Here is a 26,140-nt window from a genome sequence, read left to right as displayed (position 1 = left end):
CATGCACTGAGGCAGCCAGAACATTCCTCACACATCTGGCCCCCAAGTCTCCCTCTCCCTTTCTCTCTCTATCTCTCCTCCTATTTCTCACTATATTTCTTTCTTTCTCTCTCTCTCTCTCCCTTTTTCATTCTTTTTCAACTACCGATCTCTCCTTTCCCCTCTCTCTCCCTTCCTCAAACACTCCCAACACCCCATGCGACAATCTGTTCTCCCACAACCCTCTGTTCTCCTTTTTCTCTTTTGTTTTATGGCCCTTGTCCCCCCCCCCTCCCATGCACAGACCATAATGGAGTGCAGTGCAGCAACGTCAGTATGGTCCTTATTTAGCAGGGAATACTTTCTGTGTCATCCACACACGCCAGGGGTCAGAAACTTGAAGCTGACACTCGGAGCCGACACTGGGGCAGATGTTGGGATAGACAAAATAAGCTGACATGGAGCTGACACAGGGAGCTGACACAGGGAGCTGACACAGGGAGCTGACACATGGAGCTGACACAGGGAGCTGACACATGGAGCTGACACAGGGAGCTGACATGGAGCTGACACAGGGAGCTGACACAGGGAGCTGACATGGAGCTGACACAGGGAGCTGACAGAGGGAGCTGACACAGGGAGCTGACATGGAGCTGACACAGGGAGCTGACACATGGAGCTGACACAGGGAGCTGACACATGGAGCTGACACAGGGAGCTGACATAGGGAGCTGACACAGGGAGCTGACACATATAGCTGACACATGGAGCTGACACAGGGAGCTGACATGGAGCTGACACAGGGAGCTGACATGGAGCTGACACAGGGAGCTGACAGAGGGAGCTGACACAGGGAGCTGACATGGAGCTGACACAGGGAGCTGACACAGGGAGCTGACATGGAGCTGACACAGGGAGCTGACACAGGGAGCTGACACATGGAGCTGACACATGGAGCTGACACAGGGAGCTGACATGGAGCTGACACATGTAGCTGACACAGGGAGCTGACACAGGGAGCTGACACAGGGAGCTGACATAGGGAGCTGACACAGGTAGCTGAGACAGGGAGCTGACATAGGGAGCTGACACAGGGAGCTGACACAGGGAGCTGACACAGGGAGCTGACACATGGAGCTGACATAGGGAGCTGACACAGGGAGCTGACATGGAGCTGACACAGGTAGCTGACACAGGGAGCTGACATAGGGAGCTGACACAGGGAGCTGACACAGGGAGCTGACATGGAGCTGACACAGGGAGCTGACACATGTAGCTGACACATGTAGCTGACACAGGGAGCTGACATAGGGAGCTGACACAGGTAGCTGAGACAGGGAGCTGACATAGGGAGCTGACACAGGGAGCTGACACAGGGAGCTGACATGGAGCTGACACAGGGAGCTGACACATGTAGCTGACACATGGAGCTGACACAGGGAGCTGACACAGGGAGCTGACACAGGGAGCTGACATAGGGAGCTGACACAGGGAGCTGACACGGAGCTGACATGGAGCTGACACAGGGTGCTGACACATGTAGCTGACACATGGAGCTGACACAGGGAGCTGACACAGGGAGCTGACACATGTAGCTGACACAGGGAGCTGACATAGGGAGCTGAAACACAGAACTGACATGGAGCTAAAACATTTCTTTAAGGAATGTTGTTTATGGTAAATTAGTACAGTGTGTGAGTTAGATATGTGCAAGTGTGGTTATGTGTAAAGGCATGTGTGTGTGTGTGAATTTATGTGTGGTTATGAGTGAACGCGTGTTTGAGTGTGTGTTTGTGCGTAAGAGGTCATAGTTCAGAGATGAGTGGGGTCAGAGAGGCCAGGTGACCACAAGATAAAAGTGTCTGTGTCACGCATCTTAGGCCTCAAACAGGAAGTGAGATTGCAATCCCAGGCCTCAAACAGGAAGTGAGGGCGCATGCAAAGGCGCATGCAGACAGGAAGGGCCTTTGTTGTTGCTCCCCGACAGGAAAAGGCATTGTTGAGAATAGAGGGCCAGGAGTGTTTACTAGGTGCTGTCTTTGGCCTCCTCTCTCCTCTCCTCCTCTCTCCTCTCCTCTTCTCTCCTCTCCTCCTCTCTCCTCTCCTCTTCTCTCCTCTCCTCTTCTCTCCTCTCCTCCTCTCTCCTCTCCTCCTCTCTCCTCTCCTCCTCTCTCCTCTCCTCCTCTCTCCTCTCCTCTTCTCTCCTCTCCAGTTGTAGTCTGTCATGGTCATGTCAATAGTATTCTACCAACAGACATTCGGACAGCTGTTTTGCTTTCGAACTCCCCTGATCTGCTCTGCAGCTTGCAAATGTCCTTGATCACAGAGAGAGCAAGGGACGCTGGAGCAAACCAAAGTGGACTGAAGAAAAGTATGTAAACAGACGTCCGGAAGAGAGAAGACGCATCGTAATTGTCCAGTCCCTCTCTTGCCCTCTGCTGCATTCAAGCTCCACAGACCTCCCTCCCAGCCCCACCCTGTCTGTCTGCCTGGTTGCTCAGCCCCCCCCGCCCCCCCGCCCCCCCCCCCCACACACACACACACCCCTCAGCACCCCCAAGCGTCTTCCACCCCAAATCCACTCCGTCTGCATTCAATAGAAATGGAAATTTGAGGCCCTCCTGCCCACTGCCCCCCCCTCTGTCCTCACCCCCCATCTCCTCCTCCGCCTCCCCCCAGTGTGAGTCAGGATGTTATGAGAAGCGGGATATTGCTCTTAATGGATTCCAAACGCCACAAACGTTTATTAGGAAGTGGGGCGTCGTAAAAACAAAAAAAACGGTAGGAGGGGTGGTGGCGGGTGGGGGTGGGTGTGGTGGTGGTGGGGGGTGGGGGGGTAGGAAAGGGTTTGTGGGGGCGGTGGGGAAGGGAGTTTTTAGTTTTTCTTGGGGGGGGGGGAGGCTGCGGGGGAGTTCACTTAATATTTTCTCAGATGTGCTAGCCCTGGTCTGGTGTAAGCTAATATCCTCTGCTTAATGTGAAGGACCTGTTAGAGTTTTATTTTTAGTCTGGATTTTGGAGGTTGTGGTTGAAGATTTTTCTAATCAAGTTAACTGTTGTTTTTAATAGGGGGCCCCGCCCAGCAGAGACCATTGGACCCGAGTGGTCATGTGACCCTGACCTGGACAGCTGGTGAGAAGAGGCGTGGCTTAACAGTGCAGGCCGCATGTACGTCAAGTAACGCGAAGGCCTGTAATTGGACATGAGAAGTATAATTAGATCAGAAGGGGGAATGCACGTAAAAATGTGTGTTTGTGTACATGCAGCTTTTGCTTCCTGTGTGAATGAAGTCACATAATTGCATTAGCCTGGTTCTGGGAAAAGTTGAGGGAGTTTTCCTCAGTGTGTGACTACAGTGGGGTCATCTCTGAATCAATCATAGGTCTGTCATTGTCCGGTCTGGTCTTGTTTGGTTTGGTCGAGTCTGGTATGGCGTGGCATGGTGTGGTTGGTGTGATGTGATTTGGCCTGGTCTGGTCTGGACTGGTCTGGACTGGTCTGGTCTGGCCTGGTCTGGTCTGGACTGGTCTGGCCTGGTCTGGACTTGCCTCACCTGTTCTGGTCTAGACTAGTCTAGTTTAGTGAAATCTAGTCTAGTTGGGTCTGGTCTGGTCTGGTCTGGTCTGGTCTTGTTCAGTCCAGTCATGTGTAGTCTTGTCCAGCCAAGTCTAGTTTAGTTTAAAGTTCAGTTCAGTTCAGTTCAGGTCTGTTAACTCTATCCTAATCCTCTGAAGAGAGCTGAGTCAGTGATGAAAAAGAGAAGAAATGCATCATGGAAGAAGTGGATGATGTGTTTGAGGAGGTTATAGAGGTCAGACATCTGTCGACATGTCGACCTATTGACCAGCATTTAACTCGGTGTGTACGTGTCAAACAGCAACTGTGTAACCCGTGTGTGTGTGTGTGTGTGTGTGTGTATTGCATGTAACCAGTGTGGGCCTTCTGTGGGTGCGGATTTGCACTGAAAGGAGAGTGAACATGATGAATAGGATTGAATCCCTGCTCAATGGAGCCTTCAGTTAAGGCAGTTGTCCTGGGTGATCTATGTGTGTACGTGTGTGTGTGTGTGTGTGTGTGTGTGCGTGTGTATTCATGACTTCCATCCTGCGTCAGAGGCCCTAATTTGGCTTTCTCTTCACAAAGCCTCCCTTTGATGTCCAGCAGTGTCCTGGCTCGCTCCACAATCAAATCTGAGTTAGCCTCTCCTGAATGCATTAGGCTTTAATAGTGTTATTGATCAGGCTGCCATAATCCTCGCAAGCCCCCCTTTTCAGCTGTGCTCCGCCCCCTCTTTGGAAGTCAACCAGTGGACTCGAGCGGAGGTGTGGGACCCCGCCGTCTAAGGGCCTCCCATCCTGTCTGCTCTGTTATCCAGGTTAGATATGATGATCCAATGATGGACATGTGAAGAGGGCTGACGCTTGTTGGTTCACACGCCAGGGAGCAGGTTGTGAGACCCTGGGTGGTGTCGCTGAGGTGTCAGGTGTTCTTACCCAGTAGGTGTGCTTGACTGGGAGCATATGCATGCGAGGAGGAGTATGAGGATGTCACTTTGTGTGCGTGGGTCTCTCTCTCCCTTTCTTCTCTCTCCTCTCCCTCTCTCTTTCTCTCCCTCTCTCTCTTCTCTCTCCTTCTCTCCCTCTCTCTCTCTTTCTCTCTTTCTCTCTCTCTCTCTCTCTCTCTCTCTCTCTCTCTCTCTCTCTCTCTCTCTCTCTCTCTCTCTCTCTCTCTGTCTCTCTCACTCTCGCTCTCTCTCTCTTTCTCTCGGTAGGAACAAAGGATTGGGGTTGTTGCAGTTCTTCAAAATGTGACCTCCTCCCCTAGAATTGGATGTCAACCCTCCACCTCAACCCCCCCTTGGGCTTGAGAGAGAGTAGGATGAGGAAAGAAAGACAAAGAACAGTCTGGTGTAATCCTTCTCATTTGGGATTATCAAAGTCTAAAACCTCGTTACGGGATTATCAGGGGCCAACACTGCCTCTTAGCCACTCCAGGGTGCTATGATCACATCGCCATGGATACACAGAGACGGAGAACTCTGCTTTCCACCAAGTTTCTCAACATACTCTTAGTCTGGTTACTGTGCTGTAAGGGGAAATAATGATTTTAGCAGAGGGCTTCATCCAATGTGACATACAAATAGAGAATACGGAAAGTACATAGCTGGGGAATAAGGGTCTCAAGTGCATTATAGTTCTAACAATAATTCGGTGCTCAGAGCAGTCTGTATTTTACCAGGCAGAATGCAAAGCAGGCCTTTCAAGGTTTATTGGAAGACAGCTCTCAACTCAAATACAAGGTGTTGCATGAGAAATGGTTGAGAGATGTGATTCAGGCAGGAGGGCTCAGTATAGTATATACTTGATACTTTATTCACACGGTACAACACATCATTGTAACATTTGATTTGGACACGACAGGAAACACAGAACCAAGGGTGGAGGCAGGGGAGGCGGAGGCAGCAGATTAAACAGAAAGCACCCTGTGTCACACTAGCAAAGCAGAGTTCAGCGATATTCAATTACATTACATTTAGTCATTTAGCAGACGCTCTTATCCAGAGCGACTTACACTAAGTACAGGGACATTCCCCCCGAGGCAAGTAGGGTGAAGTGCCTTGCCCAAGGACACAACATCATTTGGCATGGCGGGGAATCGATCCGGCGACCTTCTGATTACTAGCCCGCCTCCCTGGTGAGGGAGCCATCTGATATTCTGATTAAATAGCCCGCCCTGCTAAGAAGGTGTGCCCCTACTGTGTGATATGACACGCTGCCAGTGAGGCCCTATGTCTTGCGTCACCTGCATGAACCACCCTCGCTTGCTTAGCCATAACACTTCACAGCCCTGGTGCAAAGTAACCACATCTCAGCCAGCAGACACGATGCAACGACTGCAACGTCTCACCTGCAGAGCGGTATTCACAATCTGTTGACAAGGGAGAGAGGAGGAAGTGAGGTAAGAGATGAACCTCCAGATGGGACTGTGTTCTGGTATGGTGGGTTCTAACAAAGACCAGATCACATTTGGTCTGGTCTGGTCTGGTTTGTTTACTCATAGTTCTCTGGTTTGAACCTCCTAAAGGAGCCAGGCCACATCAGGCTAAAAGGAGGTTGGACACACACACACACACTCACACCCTGGGGATAAGCACTCTTCAGCCAACGGTGGTTCTGTTAATGCGATATGCCCCACACCCAGAATGCACTGCTCTACGCATTGTGAGTGGTAGCTATTCTTGGAAACGACACAGTTTTCCACTGTGACTGGTTGTAGCCGATTTCCAGGTGTTTCCTCGTTTGTCCAGGTGCCATTCTCTCCTGTCTCTCCACTCTCCACTCTCAAATAATAAGGTACTGCTGGGAACCAAGCGCAAGACAACCCGGTTCATAGTTGACATTGCTAGAACCCCAGAAGGAATCATTTCAAACAATACCCAGCATTACACAACCTAGAGTTCATCTTTTTTCTTCTGCTCCTTTATGTTTGAGGGACTGAGAGACTGAGAGAGTGACTTTCAGACTGAGAGAGTTGTGTGCATGTGTGGCACACGCCAACAGTAATATGTGTGTGCGTGTCTCCGACTGACAGCCGGCAACATGAACCAGACCCAAAGACAGATGTGTAGTGTGACCGGTAGTTTATCGGTGGTTTTGTTGAGCAGGTATGTGCAGGAGTCCTTTACCATGTTCAAGGCTGGACAGTGGGTAACTGAGGTGTGTGCTGAAGTACTGGGGGTGCTTGCTGATGAGGAACAGGTGAGGGTGATTAGTACTCAGTACAGTGTGAGGGCTGTGGTGGAATGACTGGGGAAACCAGTGCCGACGTGACAGCTGTGTGTTGGTGAACAGGTATGAATACAGGTATGCTGAGTGACTCGCTGGAGAGTGTCTCCACTGGCCTGCCGACTTTCTCTCCCTCTAACAACTTTACTCACTGGAGGGAGAGTTAGAGAGTTAGAGAGAGACAGAGACAGGGAGAGAGAGACAGAGACAGGGGGAGAGAGACAGAGACAGGGACAGAGGCTGTTTATCAATCCGAAGAACGCTAAGAACGTACTTGCGTTCTTGAGAACAATGTTCTTGAGGACGGGGAACGATTTGAGATGCGTGTGTTCTCGCAGAGACTTCTGGGAAATCAGATGCATTCTCGCTGACCAAGTCACCAGCTGATGCGTCCTTGATAAAAATGGCGGAACAAGAACACTTCTGGGTATTTTTGGCGTTCTCGTGACTTGTGTTCTTTGGATTGGAACCGTACTTTGGCAATAAAAGATGACATCAAACGAGTTTGTAAGGACACAAGAACGGAAAAAAACGTGGATTGATAAACAGCCAGAGAGAGAGAGAGAGAGAGAGACAGAGAGAAAGAGAGAGAGGTACGACAGGTGAGGTAGAAACAGAGATGCACTTTCAACTACACTGCTAACATTACAGAAATACCAGACAGCATTTCTTTAATACATTTGAAACCCTTATAGAGTATAGAGATAGTCTGTTTGTTTTGTTTACCACTATACCTCAATTTGATTAAAGCCGCCTAAATATAGAGAGATACTTCTGACCTCTGACCCACATGTTTACCAACCTCCACCACCTTGTCTGGGTTTGATCTCTGCAGACGCCCCGTCACTTCCTGCTCCCTCGTGCTGCTCAGACAGACATGCGGCCAGACAGAGGAGACAGACAGACAAACAGACTGGCAGACGAAAAGAAAGAGTATGGATCTAAAGACAGGTGGACACCTGGACATGGGATGGTAGGGGGGGGTTCTGAGGGGCTGTTGACGTGACTGGCCTGCTGTTATCCAGGAGTGAGAGGAGATGGTTTAGGGGACGTTAGAGGGTGTGTGTGTTGGGTGGGGGGGTTGTATGGGGAGGTAGAAGGAGGAGCTTTGTGCAAATGCTGATAGGCTCTTTGAATTCTATTGCCTGCCCTGACTTTGATGTGGTCCAAAAGAGTTGAATACAGACTAACTTCCACCCCCCCCCCCTCGCCTCTACCCTATTCCACTCCCACTGCTTCTCTTTCTTTATTGCTCTCTCTCTCTCTCTTTCTCTCTCTCTCTCTCTCTCTCTTTCTCTTTCTCTTTCTCTTTCTCTCTCTCTCCTTTCACTGACAGAACAAACCCCTACACTACACCCACGCGCTACCTTCACACACACACACACACACACACACAAACTACCTACACACACTATCCCCAGACACACATACACACAAACACACACACACCCGCACTACTTCTACACACCACTACCTCCACCCCTCATCACCTCCACCTCTCCACTGTTCTGTCCGTCTGTCTTTTTCTCTCTCTCCCTGACCAGAGGAAAATGATTGACAAAAACAACACAAATGTCCATGGCCGTGGGAACTAGGGGTGCTGAGAGTGTTGCAGCACCCCTGACAGCACGAGAATTTAAAATATGACTTGAAAATCCACCACCCTGGCACAGCCCCGCAGTAGCAGACTGGCCATCGGGAGCACCGGGAGAAGAAGACCGATGGAAAACCAGGTTAAGAAACGTAGGGTGGGGCTGAAAAATGAAGAGACAGAAATCACCTTCACTAGACGAGGTTTTACCAATTGAAAAATGGCTACGTTTATTTTACATAAAGCTCAACATTTTGCGCTCAAATAAAGGCCAAACTTGCATCACATTGAACACAGAATATGCTTGCATTAGCAGGGCAGCTGTGGTGGCGTGTATGGGGGCCAGTTCAGGTGGGCCGGTCTGGATCAGCCCAGGATAGTCCAGGGCCTATTTTTACTCCCAGTACGTCCCTGCCGCCCCGCAACATTAAGCCCCCCCAGCACTCCCCTGATAAAATATGTTTATGCAGCTATGCAAGTGTCAAACATAAAGGGGTTAAAAAAAGCAAGAGGCATGTGAAAAAGGCGTTTGTTCTAAACAAAGCATGGGAGGACAGAAGGAGAGGTTGAAGGAGCGTTGCGGAGGGAAACGCGAAACACCAGCGCTGGTGGTTGGAATGTGATACTGACGAACGGATGGCAAAGTGAGTGAGCGGATCAAAGAGCAGGTTTAGAGGAGAAAAGTGTGCTTGTTATGGTCCGAGGAGATGACAGGGTGGGGAAGGAGGGAATAGAAGGGTGTGGAGGAGAGGAAGCATGATGGAGGAGAGCAAAGGACAAGGGAAGAGAGGATGGGGGAAGAGAGGAGTGGAGTGGGGGGGTGGGCTGAGTTCAGATGTTTTCTCCAGATCATGAGATGCTGGGACGAACACTTCCAGACTTCAGCAGCAGAGCCAGAGATGGAGGGAGCGAGGGAAGCTGTGTGGAGAAAAGAAGAAAAGAAGAAAGGTGTACAGTTTCTTTCCACACACACTACTTCCTTAGGTACATCCTCTCTCCCTCTCTCTCCAATTCCCCCCCGCCCTCCTTCCCAATCTCCCACTCCACATACCCACGCACTCCTCTCCTCTGCTCTCAACCTCCACAAACCCTCCACACTTCCCTCCGTCTCTCCCCCTCTCCTCCCTCCTTCTCTCACTGTGACTCTCAGAGGTAAGCCAAGTCAGGAGTTTCTGGACCTAAATGTTATTTGGTAAATGAGATATTTAGTGCTGTCCATGGCTATGGGAAGCTCAACTGGGACTGCTGCTGGAACAATGCAGCAGTGTGCCAGGGGCTGGGGCGGGGGCTGGGGCGTGGTGGCGGGGGTGGGGGAGGGGGAGGGGTTAATGGGACAGGGATGCCCCAGTTGGTGTGCGGGGTCACCATGGGCTGAGAACAGAGGAGGGAAATCACATTGAGTATGTCATGACGCAAGGAGGGAAAGAGAAAAGTTTGTGTGTAGCTGGAGGGAGGTGGGAGACTAGAAGAGGGGGGTGAGAAAGAAAGAGAGAGAGAGGAATGAATGGGGAAAAAAAGAGAGAGAGAGCAGGCAGAGACAGAGACAGAAATACAGTGAGAGTAGGAAAAAAGAGAGATTCTGAGGTAGAGAGAGAGTGAAAAAGAGACGGAATGAGAAAAAGAGAGCGAATGAGACAGAGAGAGCAAGAGAGAGAGAGTGACAGAGAGAGAGAAGAGGGCAGGGAAGAGTTAAGTGTGTTTCCTGGAGGAGTATAAATGCGAAAAGCGTCTTGTAATCTCATTGCAGGAATGCAGTCAGTGTACACTGGTCACCACTCCCTGAGCCCAGGACCCACTTCACTCTCTCAGCACTCACAAAGACACCTTTGTTCTCCCAGGATCTAGAAAAACAGCGCTCTCTCTCTCTCTCTCTCTCTCTCTGACAGAACAAACCCCTACACTACACCCTCTCTCTCCTCTCTCACTCCCCTCTTTCTCTCTCCCTCCTCTCACTCTGTTTTGCCCTCTCATTTCTCCTCTACCAACATGTCCATCTACTTACATATATATACACATCTGCATACATCTGTATCTACCTACATCTATATCCACATACACCTCACCACACTTACATCTTCATGTACTGTAGCAACCCAGGGGACTTGAAGGCCCGATACACAATAAAACAGGACTCAGACGCAGGGGGTTAACATAAATTGGTCTTTACTTAAAGGGTTTCAGGGTAAGGGTAGTGAGACAAACTTTAAATCAGGGGTCTTCCCGCCCAGGGTCTGTGGTCCTTCACGGAGTGTAATTCTGGGGGGGTCAAAGCAGAGGGAAAGGTTTGTTGCAACGCTCCTCCAGGGATGTCTCTCTGGTTCTCTCTCTCCCCTGCGGCCTTGGGCTGGCTCCCCTTTAAGCCCTGGCCTGATTGCCTGATGGGCTCCAGGTGTGACCAGTGCCATGTGCCCAGTGGCTGCAGCACCTCGACCGGCAGGTAGACTCCCTCTATCACCTCCCCCAATTGAAGATGATGGACCCGCCTTTGGGGCCGGATTGGCTGGTCTGACTCCCCTGGTTTGCTACAGTACCTACATATATGTAGAGATACATCCATATTTACATACATCTCCATCTACATACATTTATATCTACATCTCTATCTATATACCATTGTAGGGGGTTAAATATTGGTTGGCCAACCAACCAAAACAAATTCCCCAATGGTTTAAAGGAAGATGGGAATGTATTAACATGAACTAAATTATTTAAATACCAATGGAATTGCAGTTATTTGACTCTATGGGTTAAATCATAGCAAGAATGGTCAGAGTAAGGTTAAAATGAAAATGAATGAAATCAATTACAAGACAAACATGTTATAAAATGAAGGTTAAGGAGAACAAGTACAAGGACAAGCCAGAGCAGAGGAAAAGGTCTCAGGAGATCAAGAATCCACAGAACAATGCATTACAATTCCTTTTATATATAAGAACAACCAATCAGACCACTTCTTGACCCTTACTTATAAACATATGACTAGCAATGCTACAGTAAGTTACACAATGAGGTGTGAGAGCCATCAAGTTGACACCCATCCTTACACCATACATCTACATACACATCTCCAATCACAGCAATCTCTATCTTCACACAAGCTGTAGAAATGTCGGTATAGAAACCATAAGTAGCCAGGACTCGGCACTGTAACTTCCTCCCTCACTGTCGCTTCCTCCCTCACTGGCACTTCCTCCCTCACTTTCACTTCCTCCCTCACTGTCACTTCCTCCCTCACTGGCACTTCCTCCCTCACTGTCGCTTCCTCCCTCACTGGCACTTCCTCCCTCACTTTCACTTCTTCCCTCACTGTCACTTCCTCCCTCACTGGCACTTCCTCCCTCACTGTCACTTCCTCCCTCACTGGCACTTCCTCCCTCACTGGCACTTCCTCCCTCACTGTCACTTCCTCCCTCACTGTTACTTCCTCCCTCACTGGCACTTCCTCCCTCACTGTCACTTCCTCCCTCACTGTCACTTCCTCCTTCACTGTCACTTCCTCCCTCACTGGCACTTCCTCCCTCACTGTCACTTCCTCCCTCACTGTCACTTCCTCCCTCACTGTCACTTCCTCCCTCACTGTCGCTTCTTCCCTCACTGGCACTTCCTCCCTCACTTTCACTTCTTCCCTCACTGTCACTTCCTCCCTCACTGTCACTTCCTCCCTCACTTTCACTTCCTCCCTCACTGTCACTTCCTCCCTCACTGTCACTTCCTCCCTCACTGTCACTTCCTCCCTCACTGTCACTTCCTCCCTCACTGTTACTTCCTCCCTCACTGGCACTTCCTCCCTCACTGTCACTTCCTCCCTCACTGTCACTTCCTCCTTCACTGTCACTTCCTCCCTCACTGGCACTTCCTCCCTCACTGTCACTTCCTCCCTCACTGTTACTTCCTCCCTCACTGGCACTTCCTCCCTCACTGTCACTTCCTCCCTCACTGTCACTTCCTCCTTCACTGTCACTTCCTCCCTCACTGGCACTTCCTCCCTCACTGTCACTTCCTCCCTCACTGTCACTTCCTCCCTCACTGTCACTTCCTCCCTCACTGGCACTTCCTCCCTCACTGGCACACCGGGGGTCCAACCAAGGGTCCCCTGACTGCAACAACCGCCTCTCTCACTCACTGCTCGGGCCAGCTCGCTTACGATGGCACTGGTGGGCAGCGTTTTACGCAGAGGATGGAGTTGCAGACAATACAACTTGGTTACGCACTGTGTGTGTGTGGGGGGGGGTGGCGGGGGGGGGGGGGTTGAGGTCAGGGAAATGTGCTTACACTGCAGATAGACATAGACACACAGGTAGTGCTGACAGACAAATTGGTTGGCCAAAGACACACACTCAAACACTGATGTATGTTCCCCAAGAGAGAGAGACAGGCAGGCACAAGTGCACACAAAAGCGTACACACACACACCTATTCCTTGGTTCAAAATCATCTCCATGGCAAAACCTTGTGCAACCTGTCTCTTTTTCCCACAGTGTAAAGCAACTGAAGTAATCAGGCGTTCTTCTGTGTTCGTCGACCTGCCTGTGGAGTTCAGGGAGTGGGTCTGTGCCTGGAGCCAGTTCAGGGAGTGGGTCTGTGCCTGGAGCCAGTTCAGGAAGTGGGTCTGTGCCTGGAGCCAGTTCAGGGAGTGGGTCTGTGCCTGGAGCCAGTTCAGGGAGTGGGTCTGTGCCTGGAGCCGGTTCAGGGTTGTCACAGTGAAAGAGCGACTAACCCTCCGCCACCGCAGCCACCTGCGTGTCCGGGCCTGCCTCGGAACCTTCAGAGGATCAGGGCATCGCCTCTCACATCTTATCAAGCCTGTCAGAGGGCCTCTGATGCAAGGCCACCTTGCACAATCAGAGAAATCCACACACGCACACACACGCACACACACACGCACACACACACGCACACACACACAGAAATGCACACACCTCTGTACGCATGACTGACTGGTTGTCACCAGGGTTTTCTGTGAGGCTTGTCTCCCAGGAATAGAGGAGGTCCTTCCATGTGTTCTCTCAGACCTGCCACAGCCTGTCTGAGCCCTGGAGCCTGTAACAGCATTGAGGCTGGACCTGGAGGCTGGAGGTTGGGGCTGGGCCTCGTAACACTTTCAATAGAAAATGCAATAGTTCCAAGGTCCTGCATGACAGCACACAGGCTGGAGGTGCAGAGGTGATCTGGTGTGTGTTCAGGGCAGGAAAACACACTCAGAAATGTTCCCCAACTCAAAACCATTTCCACTCCATTCCAAGTCGAGGTTAGTGAGTGCAAGAAGCTTTCAATGTGTGAATGTGTGTGTGTGTGTGTGTGTGTGAGAGAGACAGAGAGAGACAGACAGAGACAGAGAGAGAGAGAGACAGAGAGAGAGAGAGAGAGAGAGAGAGAGAGAGAGAGAGAGAGAGAGAGAGAGAGAGAGAGAGAGAGAGAGAGAGAGAGGAAGCATGAAATATTACGCCAGATGCACACACTGATTTGATCAGTGATTCACTTTAGCTCATACAGTCTTCAACTCACACACACTCACACACACACACACAGACATGCACACACACACACACACACACCATAGTGCGGATGTCAACCATAAAACATACAAAGAAAAAGATGAAATAAACAAGTAACACGAATGCGAAAGAGAGAGCACAGCAATAACATTGCAACATGATATCAAGCAGACACAAACAATATGAACAGAACTCAACCCAAGGGGGCTGAACGACAGGAATAGAACTCCATGTTGAAAGATGAAATGTGTCTCCCTTAGCTCTAGCTTCAGGGCTGAGGCCTTCTCTTGTAAGCCTTTCCCATAGAAACAACTGAAGGGAACTGTCTGTTCAAGCCAGTGGAATATGTGGGTTATGCTTTCAGTGTTACGCAAACAGACATACTGTAAGGGCTGGTGTGGACCTCCTGCACGCTCTTCAGATCCATACCCTAAACTGTATCACCAGCAGATTTCAACTGAAGAAATATGTGTGTGCGTGTTCTGTGAAGATGCAGGTTTGTGCCTCGGTCTACCTGGAACCTGGGATCAGCGGTCATCTCCCCATCTAACCTGTCTGTCTGTCTGTCTGTCTCTCCCCATCTAACCTGTCTGTCTGTCTCTCCTCATCCAACCTGTCTGTCTGTCTCTCCCCATCTAACCTGTCTGTCTGTCTCTCCCCATCTAACCTGTCTGTCTGTCTCTCCCCATCTAACCTGTTAGTCTGTCTGTCTCTCCCCATCTAACCTGTCTGTCTGTCTCTCCCCATCTAACCTGTCTGTCTTTCTCTCCCCATCTAACCTGTCTGTCTGTCTGTCTGTCTGTCTGTCTGTCTGTCTCCATACCTCTGCTCCTCACTAACCTCACTAACCTGTCTGTCTGTCTGTCTCTCCTTGTCAAACTTGTCGATCTCTCTCCTTTTCTAACCTGTCTGTGTCCATGTCTCTCCTCTGACCTGTCTGTCTGTCTCTCCATCTTTAACCTGTCTGTCTGTGTCTCTATACCTCGGCTTCTCACTAACCTGTCGGTCAATCTCTCTCCTTCGCCAACCTGACTGTCTGTCTCTATACCACTGCTCCTTCCTAACCTGTCTCTCTCTATACCTCTGTTCCGCACTAACCCGTCTCTCCTTTGACACTCAGCATTAGTAGGCACACCTCTCCATGTGTGTGTCTCTTACGTGTATGTCCTTGATGATAGATGATAGCAGTTTGACTCGGGGTTAGGGTTAGGCAGTTTGTGTGATGGTTTGCGACACTATGCCTTCAGGTGTGTGTGTGTGTGTGTGTGTGTGTGCGTGCATGTGTGTGTTGGCAGCCGACATGGTTACTGTCTAATTGCTGTGAGGTCTGACAGTATCAGAGGGTTTGGGCTCCTGTGGTCTGTGGTTCTGGCACCCGTCCATACAGAGAGAGGGAAAGGTGGAGGGAGAGAGGTGGGGAAAGAACATGGCCGAGAGACATGGAAAAGAAGTGAAAAGAGGTGAAGAGATAGAGGTGATAGAGATTGAAAGAGGTGGAGAGAGAGAGGGGACGAGAGAGAGAGAGGAGAGAGAGAGAGAGACAGAGAGAGAGAGAGAGACAGAGAGAGAGAGAGAGAGAGAGAGAGAGAGAGAGAGAGAGAGAGAGAGAGAGAGAGAGAGAGAGGGCAGTTCATTCCCTGAGTCACAATGGGACCTGCATTGTTCCAGTCCACTAACCAGAGAAGACACAGAACCAGACCTGAAGGGACAGCTGCTGAGCTGGGAAGAACTGGAGCTGGGGCTCGAGCTGGGGCTGGGGCTGGGGCTGGGGCTGGGGCTGGGGCTGGGGCTGGGGCTGGGGCTCGAGCTGGGGCTGGGGCTGGGGCTGGGGCTGGGGCTGGAGAGCTGGAGCTGGGTCTGGGTCTGGGTCTGGGTCTGGGTCTGGGTCTGGGTCTGGGTCTGGGTCTGGGTCTGGGTCTGGGTCTGGGTCTGGGTCTGGGTCTGGGTCTGGGTCTGGGGCTGTAGCTGTAGCTGGGGCTGGAGCTGGGGCTGGAGCAGACCAAACTTGACCACACCAGATCAGCTTCCCAGTGGTACAGCCATCTCCTCTCAGTCTGTGTTCTGTGTGTGTAACCGTGGTAAATGCCAGTTACAGGACAGCTGTGTTGGTTCTTCATGCTCTCACGTGGAGACCCTCTCCAGTGGTCTGTCAGCACTGTGGCCTGTTGCCATGGCTACACTAGAACTCCTCCAATTGATCTGAATCTGAGCTGTGTTTGTGTTGGCTTGGACCCGCGGTTGTGTTCAGAGAAGAGAGAGGGGTAAACGAGAGGAAGGAGAGATGGGAAAAGAGGACCAAAAAAGACAAGAAAGATGGATGGAGGAGAGGAAGAGAGCGAGAAAAAGAACGAGTGAGATGGAGAGAATTTGAAAGAGCAATGGAGAGAGACGGTGAGAGAGTTGGTCCATGCAGGGTTGCTGATGGTGGAAGTGTGTGTGCCTGTAGGAGGGGTGGTAGCGGATAGGTTATGTAAGACTTCAAACAGGCCCAGAGAACCCAGCCTGCCTGTGGGAGTGTTGATGGAAGGTTCTAGTGCCTCTGGGTCAGGTGGCCTCTCCCACACAGCCCTCCATATGGTCCACATTTCCCCTCCCACCCCCCCCACCCCCCCCCTCCGCCCCGCTCTAATTGGCAGGTAATGTATCGTGGCCCAGCCCCCTCCCCCGGCCATGTTCCACATTAATGGAGCGCCCAGTGGTGCTGTGGTGTGGTGATGGTATGGTTCTAGGCTTGGCAGCGCTCCAGAGAGAGGCCCACCTTGGATATCTTATACACCAGCAGGTTTCACCAAGGTGTTCATTTCAAGACACTCTTCTGCCGGCCCATCCTGCTCCTCTGCTGGGAAAGGTAAATCAAAGCTGGAGTGGATACCGGAGACTGAATTGAATCTGAACCTGGTCACCTCAAATGCCACACTCCCTTTCACACAAACTCACACCCACGCACACGCGCAGCCACACACTCACACACACCAAACTGCTCATTTGGGAGTGGCACCAGCTCTACGGCTCTACATCTAACTCCTCATGGCCCTTGTTTTCTTTAGAAGCCACAAAACATAAATCAATAGGATAGAATGATAGAAAAGACTAGAAAGAGCTGATTGTCCTCACGGCAGATCTTTTCTGTGCCAGTCATAATGCATCACTGGACATCTAAATAATGTAACAACATCATGTATATCAGGGCTCTCAAGTTGGGGGGGGGGGGGTGGCTGCCTGTGTTTGGCTGCTAGGTGGCATTTAACTCTGTATCACTCTAGAGTCTAGACAGCTCTCAACTCAGCAGAAAACTTACCTCCGTATGCCTACTCCTTGTCCCTTCATTGTACATAGCGGGACACGTTGTCCCTTACTTCTCAGTGTGAGACATATGAGGTGTTGCGTGAGAGCGTGACAAATGGTTGAAATGCATGAGTCTCACGGCGAATGTGTGAGACTTGAGAGCCCTATACAATTGTATAACTAATGTTGTGTTTTTGCTAGCCAGCTACCAGGAATACAGCCCTGCCGTGCAAGCTTGCTAGCTCAAAAGTATAGCCATGCTAGACTGCTAGCAGCATTAGCTCTACTACTCACTCTTAATTTAGTCACACTTACATGTTAGCACAAGTTCTGGCATGCTAGCCTGCTAGTACAACTGACGTTTTGTCATGCTGGTCTGCTAGCCGAGCTCACGCTGACAGTAGCAGCAGAAGCCTGGTTGTTGATGGTGTCTTTATGAGTGCCAGACATGAATGTCTGTGAGGGCTGTATGTTTCCCTCCTCTTCTATCTTAAGCAGCTCTGGCTAGCTTGAATCACAGGGAAGAGCTCAATTGTGTAACTGAGAAGGACTTTCATTAGTCTCTCCACTTTATGGAGCTCTCTGGGAACCCTCCAGATGTGACTGCATAAAAGCCCTTCTCTACGGTCTCCCAGCACTGGTCCCTCCCTTCCTCCCCCTGTCCTTGCAGCTGTAAGCACTCAGAGAGATGGGGATGGTGGGAGGAAAGAGGGAAAGGAGGAAGTCAAATCGGGGCCCTGGGCCCGAGGGCTAGGCTGGCTAGCTGGCTAGCTGGCTAGCTGGCTAGCTGGCTAGCTGGCTGGATAGCTGACTGGATGGCTGCTTAGCTGGCCGGCTGGCTGGATAGCTGACTGGCTGGCTGGCTGCTTAGCTGGCTGGCTGGCTGGATAGCTGACTGGGTGGCTGGCTGCTTAGCTGGCTGGCTGGCTGGATAGCTTACTGGCTGGCTGGCTGCTTAGCTGGCTGGCTGGCTGGATAGCTGACTGGGTGGCTGGCTGCTTAGCTGGCTGGCTGGCTGGATAGCTTACTGGCTGGCTGGCTGCTTAACTTGCTGACTGGCTGCTTAGCTGGATGACTAGGCCATGACTCCAGACACAGAGACAGGAAGTGAAGCAGGCCAGGACACTGTCTGGGAGCCTTCTGGATGGAGTAAGCAGCATTACACACACTCACACACACCGTCAAAACACTGCACACCTTCCTAGCTTCAACCTAAATCCTCCATTCCGCCCACATTTTCTGGGCAGCAGTAAAGTAACTGGGTACTATAACTCTTGCTAGCACCCTGCTCCTGTTAATGTCAGCAGATTATTGAAGACTTTGACACTCTCTAGGATGGTAAAGTACGTCATTGCTTGGACCACAATCTCCTTTTGGGAGATTGGAATTGGATGAGCATTAATGTGTGTGCAGATTGCGCATGTGTGAGAGTGTGTATATTGTGTGTACACGTGTGTGTGTGGGTTACTGTGGCCATTTCTTGCTACAGTCATGTTTACGGTCAGTACTGGACTTCTGGTGTTTGTGTCAGAGTAGCAAGGCTGTCTGAGTGTTTCTGGGAAGCCAGAAGACACAGGTGGGAAAGCAGTTAGTGAGAGATTTATAGACTAGATACACACACACACATTCACATACACACATTCACACAATAACTCACACACACAAACACACACATACACTCTCACACACACTTCCGCTCACACACACATGCACACACACACTCACATACACGCACGCACACACACACACACTCACACACACACACACATCCACACACACTCTCACACATACTCACATGCACACACACTCTCACACACACTCACATACACACACACAGACACACACTCTCACACACACTCACATGCACACACACACTCCCACACACACTCACCTACACACACACACACACACACACACAACACCCTGGCCCCTCATTGTGCTGTCTTCCTGTGGGCCACAGTCTCCTGTAGAGCTGCTAGTCTCTCTCTCTTTCTCTCTCCTCTCTCTCTCTCCTCTCTCTCTGCTCTCTCTCTCTTGGATTAGAGTCTGATATCCCTGACTGGAAACACAGATGATCTCCCTCTGTACAACTAATTCATTGTTTCCCACAGAGCCAGGGAAATGTTTCAGCTGGTATCTACCCAGGAGGGAAACATAACACACTTGTGTCTGTCCTCATCAGTCTGTGACTGTGCATCTAGCTGCACAGCTCATGCTGGAGCCCCACACTAAGGTCTAGATGGGTAGCTACACTGTGAATACAGAACTTGTATGTGTGTGTGTGTGTGCACGCATGTATGCATGTATGTGTGTGTGTGTGTGTGTGTGTGTGTGTGTGCGTGCCAAAACAGGTGAACCCTGGGGGTTAGTGTAAAAGCCAGCTTGACAGGTTTCAGGTACGGTTCTGTTATCTTGATGGAAGATTGCCTTGAGACAATAGAAGCGGACTAATTTAAACAATCTCAGCTGTGGTTTAACAGCTCAATTATTCTTTAATCATGACTACCGATACGCCTGGAGGAAATGCTGCGTCAACATAACCATAAGGAGCACCTTTCATTAGGATCTCTCCACTTCTAGTCAGTGAGTTTGTGTGTGTGTGTGCTTGTGAGTGAATGTGAGGTCTGTGTCTTGGTGACTCTGTGGAATTGTATGTGAGTTTGTGATGGTGAGTGTTCATGTGTGTGTGACAGTGTGTGTGTGTGTGTGTGTGTGTGTGTGATAGCTCTGTTTTTTTCTTATCTTGTGGCCCAGCAGAATGAACAGTCCCAAGCTCCCATATCTAGATTTTAACTTCAACAAAGCAATGATACAACTGTGTTTGAATTTGTGGGAGGTTTAATTGTGGGTGTGTGTGTGTGCGTGTGTGTTGTCTTCAGGTAGGCAGGTTACAGTTTGGCTTTTATGGCTTGTTCTGATTGTCTGTGTCTCAGCCTCACATTTCAAGCTGTATTCCATGGAACTGTGCCAACTCAACTACTTCCTTCCAGCTTATTATCTTCCTTAGTTGTGTTTAGATGACAGACAAGATCTCCTGGTATTACATTCTGGTAACCCCGGTCATGCTGCTCTATACCACACACTCATTCACAAACACACACACACACTCACACACAAGCATATCACACTCACTCATAAACACACACACACAAAAACATATCTCACTCACACACAAACATATCACACATACTCACAAACATACACACACAAACTACTCACTGATTAAAAGTGAAAAATCCAGAATTAGGAGTCTCTTTGATCAGATCTTAATGTTTTGATGTAGTAACTAGAGTAACCTGGTCCGGTATTTACGTGTGTATTTTCCTTTCTGATCATGTATCTGTGACGTCACTTCCTAACACTTGTTAACACACATTTTATGTGACACATCTAAGAGTCAGGCCTGTCATGGGCTAGAAGGTGTGTGTGTTCATAAATGGAAGATGTCTGTTGACTGTGTAGATGGACTGAGAATAGAGTATCTCTCTTTCACCCTCAGTGTTTTTATAAAACGCTTTGCAAACAAACCGAGAAATCTGAGAGAAACCAGCTACTTTCATAAGATGACCTTAATTTGACATGAAACCAATGCATCTGCTATTACTGACAAGATATTCACACAGAATGACAAAAAGTAACCTATTTATCCACTCGCATGCACTGAAATGGGCACACACACAAACGTTCTGTGGGGAATTAAGAGATGCTATCATGTTATATGTTACATGTGTTTTTATTGGCTGAGGGAGTCACATGTCTCTTTTGTCTCTCCCTGTGTGTGCGGGTCATGTGACCTGTCTCTGCACCTGGCCTTTGAGTTATAGGACACTTGTCCCCATGGACCCCCACCCCATCACACACCCACACACAGACACACATACATTTATACAAAACATAGGCATCATACATTCTATGGAGTGATTAGACGAAATATAAAGAAATATGATGAACAACAAAGGAATAAGGAAACCCTCCAACTGTTGGCCAACCATGTTCCAGAGAAGACAGGAAGTGTGTTCCAGTTCGGTTCTGGAGAGCTACAGAACTGGACCAGAACCACCTGGTACATACAGGGATTGCATTTCCAGGTTCTCTGATTGGGTAACTTTATCTCCTTGTGCCACTGGTTGAGCCGGGCCCAGCTCAGAGCATTGTTATACAATCACCACACTGCCATTAGAGGACAACAAACATGACAAGCATGTTTGTGTTTCTGTGGCAGAACAGTGGAAGGGCTTGTTATTTCCACAACCTGTGAGACAGATGTCTCCAACGCCTCTGAAATCCTCCTCACCTCTGCTCTTCCCCTCATCCTAAACGTTTTCTTTTCTGTCTCTCTCCTTTTCTTTTTCGGGTCAAGGGTCGCCACTTAGCCTTAAGAAAACAACATGTGACACTGGATCCTGGAAGCCGGATGGTGAGGACTAGGTAAGGGGAGTGTTTGGCCTTTAGCCTGCCTGGATGCTAGGTGAAAGCAGTCAGATCAGAGACTGGGTTAAGTCCACAGGATCAGGGAGGGAAGCGGCCGGCTGGCTTACTGACCTGCAATCAGTCTTCTTCTGTCACTTAGAGCCACACAGCCACTGATAAAGAACCAGGTGAGTCATTAGCTGCCATAGTTCTGACAAAAACTGCAGAGACAGCTAAATGTAACAGCGAGCAAAGAGTCCAGAGAGAGCTGGGCTCTGTGTTGATTTTCCCACAATCTCCTCTGTGCTCCTGACTGTTTGCCATCACAAAGTCCCAGAGTGTTCAGCCTGGACCTGACAGGAAGCTGAACCTGTGTCTGGATGGACCCTAACTCGACCCCTCGTTCACCTTTGACCTCCCCCTCGTTAGGTGTTTAATCATCCCTGATCCTGTTGCATGCACACCCACACACACTTCCACATGCACTTCCACACACACCGGTGCGCGCACACACACACACACACACACATGTGCACTTTCACACACAGGTGCGCACACACACACACCCACACACACCCAGTCATTCTCATCTTTGTTCAGGCATGATAAGGGAAATTGCAGACTTGGCAAATTCATCTTTGTTTGTTGTCCCCTTTGTCAAACAGAGGTAAACCACTCCTGGTAGGGCAATAACAAAGTCTGTTTGCTGTACACTCTTGCTCAACAGCTCTGTAGTAAATGATCTTCAGCAATGAGCGAGACAAGCGTGTACTCTAGACAAGGAGCTAGAATCTAGAACCCCTTCATTTCAGAAACTTGTGGAAAGTCTAATAAAAAAAGAAGCTGTGACAGCCAGGAGGACTTTGAGAAAGACTTCCACCCCGCGTCATCGGAGGGTTAGAAAACCACTTCCTGGTACATGGGACAGATGTGTCGCTGTGAGCACCATACAAACAGGAAACAGCCATCTTTCAGATCACACACTGTGCTCGCACGCTTTAGGCAAGCTCCCTCGAATGAGGTGCGGACGTAATGCATGGTTGGTGAGCACAAGATGTACTCATCTGGGTGTTCTCTGTGGCACCACACATTTTCAGTTTGTGCTTCCGCATACACACACACACACACACATACACACAGACACACACAAACATGTACACACACACATACAGACAGACACACACACATTCAGACAGAAACACACAAACATGTACACACACACATACAGACAGACACACACACATACAGACAGACACACACAAACATGTACACACACACACACAGACACACACACACACATACATACATACATACATACATACATACATACATACATATATACATACATACATACATACATACAGACAGACACAGAAACACACAGAAACACACGTCCACAAGAGTCAATACTGATTCTAAGAACTTCTCCTATCATCTTTCTAGATAGTGAGCTGCTAATGATTCAGCGCTGTAAGACCTTGGGATGTGGGGCAACTCTTTGTTTGTATAGGTGTGTTATACCATCTGTCTAGCAGTCTGCATTAGGCCTTCCTGAAGCCTGGGTCTAAAGTAGGAACAGACCCACAGCAGGCACAACTCTTATGGGCTGAACCCTGCACATCAGCATCTTTGTGGAGGTGGGAGAGATGGGGGTGGTGAAGGGAGGTGCGAGAGGTGAGGCAGATGGAGGTGAGGCAGATGGGGTGGGTGGTGGTGGGGGAGATGGGGTTGGTAGAGGATGCACAGGACCAAGACTATTTATCCGAGGCAACAGGCCTGAAACTGAGAAAAGTATTGGTTCATGTCTGTCACCTGAGAGAATGTAAACACCGGCAGACTGGAGGAGTAGGCCAGAACCTGAAGCCTCAGTCAGGTAGCAGAGGGAGGGGTGTGCAGAGAGGGGAACAGCAGTCAAAGCTAGCCCTAAACTATTGTAGCTCTTCTGTACAGTAGCACATCCTCTTTCCTGTGCCCCAGTACTCAAGTGAACCATACCACAGATTATGTGCACTCACAGATCTATTGATCTGGTTCGTGTTTGAGGAGAAACTCTGGACCCTCGTATCAGTGTGTTTAATCAAAAGCTCAGATCCACAGGACAGGACACTCCAGCCCACCAGTCACACTGCAGCTTGGTGAAACTCCCAACACCTTCTGCTGATACTACTGATACTGCTCCCAGTACAACTACTACTGATACTGCTCCCAGTACTACTACTACTGGTACTGCTCCCAGTACAACTACTACTGATACTGCTCCCAGTACTACTACTACTGATACTGCTCCCAGTACAACTACTACTGATACTGCTCCCAGTACTACTACTACTGGTACTGCTCTCAGTACTACTACTACTGATACTGCTCCCAGTACTACTACTACTGCTCCTGCTCCCAGTACTACTACTACTGATACTGCTCCCAGTACTACTCCTACTGATACTGCTCTCAGTACTACTACTACTGATACTGCTCCCAGTACTACTACTACTGATACTGCTCCCAGTACTACTACTACTGATACTGCTCCCAGTACTACTACTACTGATACTGCTCCCAGTACTACTACTACTGATACTGCTCCCAGTACTACTACTACTGATACTGCTCCCAGTACTACTACTACTACTGATACTGCTCCCAGTACTACTACTACTGATACTGCTCCCAGTACTACTACTCCTACTGATACTGCTCCCAGTACTACTACGACTACTGATACTGTTCCCAGTACTACTACTACTGATACTGATCCCAGTACTACTACTACTGATACTGTTCCCAGTAGTGCTACTACTACTGATACTGCTCACAGTACTACTCCTACTGATACTGCTCCCAGTACTACTACTCCTACTGATACTGCTCCCAGTACTACTACTACTGATACTGCTCCCAGTACTACTCCTACTGATACTGCTCCCAGTACTACTACTCCTACTGATACTGCTCCCAGTACTACTACTACTGATACTGCTCCCAGTACTACTACTACTGATACTGTTCCCAGTACTACTACTCCTACTGATACTGCTCCCAGTACTACTACTACTGATACTGCTCCCAGTACTACTACTACTGATACTGCTCCCAGTACTACTCATCCTACTGATACTGCTCCTAGAAATACTAATCCTACTGATATGGCTCCAAGCACTACTACTTCTTCTACTACTACTGCTCCTGCTCCCAGTACATCTACTACTGATACTGCCCCCAGTAGTACTACTATTACTGATACTGCTCTCAGTACTACTACTATTACTGATACTGCTCCTAGTACTACTACTCCTACTGATACTGCTCTCAGTACTACTACTACAGATACTGCTCCCAGTACTACTACTACTGATACTGCTCCCAGTACTACTACTACTACTGATACTGCTCCCAGTACTACTACTACTGATACTGCTCCCAGTACTACTACTCCTACTGATACTGCTCCCAGTACTACTACCACTACTGATACTGTTCCCAGTACTACTACTACTGATATTGATCCCAGTACTACTACTACTGATACTGTTCCCAGTAGTGCTACTACTACTGATACTGCTCCCAGTACTACTCCTACTGATACTGCTCCCAGTACTACTACTCCTACTGATACTGCTCCCAGTACTACTACTACTGATACTGCTCCCAGTACTACTACTACTGATACTGTTCCCAGTACTACTACTCCTACTGATACTGCTCCCAGTACTACTACTACTGATACTGCTCCCAGTACTACTACTACTGATACTGCTCCCAGTACTACTCCTCCTACTGATACTGCTCCTAGAAATACTAATCCTACTGATATGGCTCCAAGCACTACTACTTCTTCTACTACTACTGCTCCTGCTCCCAGTACATCTACTACTGATACTGCCCCCAGTACTACTATTACTGATACTGCTCCCAGTACTACTACTACTGATACTGCTCCTAGTACTACTACTCCTACTGATACTGCTCCTAGTACTACTCCTACTGATACTGCTCCAAGTACTACTCCTACTGATACTGTTTCTTAGTACTACTACTCCTACTGATACTGCTCCTAGAAATACTAATACGGCTCCAAGCACTACTACTTCTTCTACTACTACTGCTCCTGCTCCCAGTACTGCTCCTGCTCCCAGTACATCTACTAATACTGCACCCAGTACTACTACTCCTACTGATACTGCTCCTGTTGTTGCTACCAAAACTGCTGCTACTACTCCTCCACATTCTTCCACTGACTTCTCCACAAGCAGCATCCGATCATTTTGTCATTTGTGCCTTTTCTTGCAGTGGTTTGTGGCAAAGAGAATGCATAGATATACATAACTTTCTTTCACAGACTAACAGATCATTGAATAACACAATAAGATCCATTTAAAGTTTTCAAAAATACAGGGTTTATTGGTCTTAACTGCAATCAACATTACAAAACAGAAATCAGTTTTTATATAAATTCACATAAACAAGTCTGTAGTGAAAAACCACGGCTGGAAAAATACATTCAACAGTTTACTTTCTTTGTGTGAATTCAGTTTGCCTCTTACCAAACGTTGAAGAAACATGAAACAAGAGACTTTAAAAAATAATTTGTTTCCCTC

General features: G+C 49.1%; 1 protein-coding gene across 1 annotated transcript; it reads right to left on the bottom strand.

Annotated features, from left to right (window-relative positions):
- Positions 1-322: 322 nt before the first annotated feature.
- On the bottom strand, positions 323-25,683 carry LOC146299114 (uncharacterized). Its single transcript, XM_084683023.1, has 6 exons — positions 25,646-25,683; positions 24,193-24,845; positions 1,467-1,535; positions 1,274-1,333; positions 929-1,064; positions 323-443 (listed from the first exon to the last, which is right to left on the bottom strand). The coding sequence occupies exons 1-6, from the start codon at positions 25,681-25,683 to the stop codon at positions 323-325; spliced, it is 1,077 nt and encodes a 358-aa protein (XP_084539149.1).
- Positions 25,684-26,140: the final 457 nt, after the last annotated feature.

The sequence above is a fragment of the Hypomesus nipponensis genome, chromosome 3 (assembly GCF_054491055.1).
Source record: "Hypomesus nipponensis isolate SF chromosome 3, ASM5449105v1, whole genome shotgun sequence".
Taxonomy (NCBI): Eukaryota; Metazoa; Chordata; class Actinopteri; order Osmeriformes; family Osmeridae; genus Hypomesus; species Hypomesus nipponensis.
Note: the sequence above shows the minus strand (reverse complement) of the source record. Positions and strands in the feature narration are given on the sequence as shown.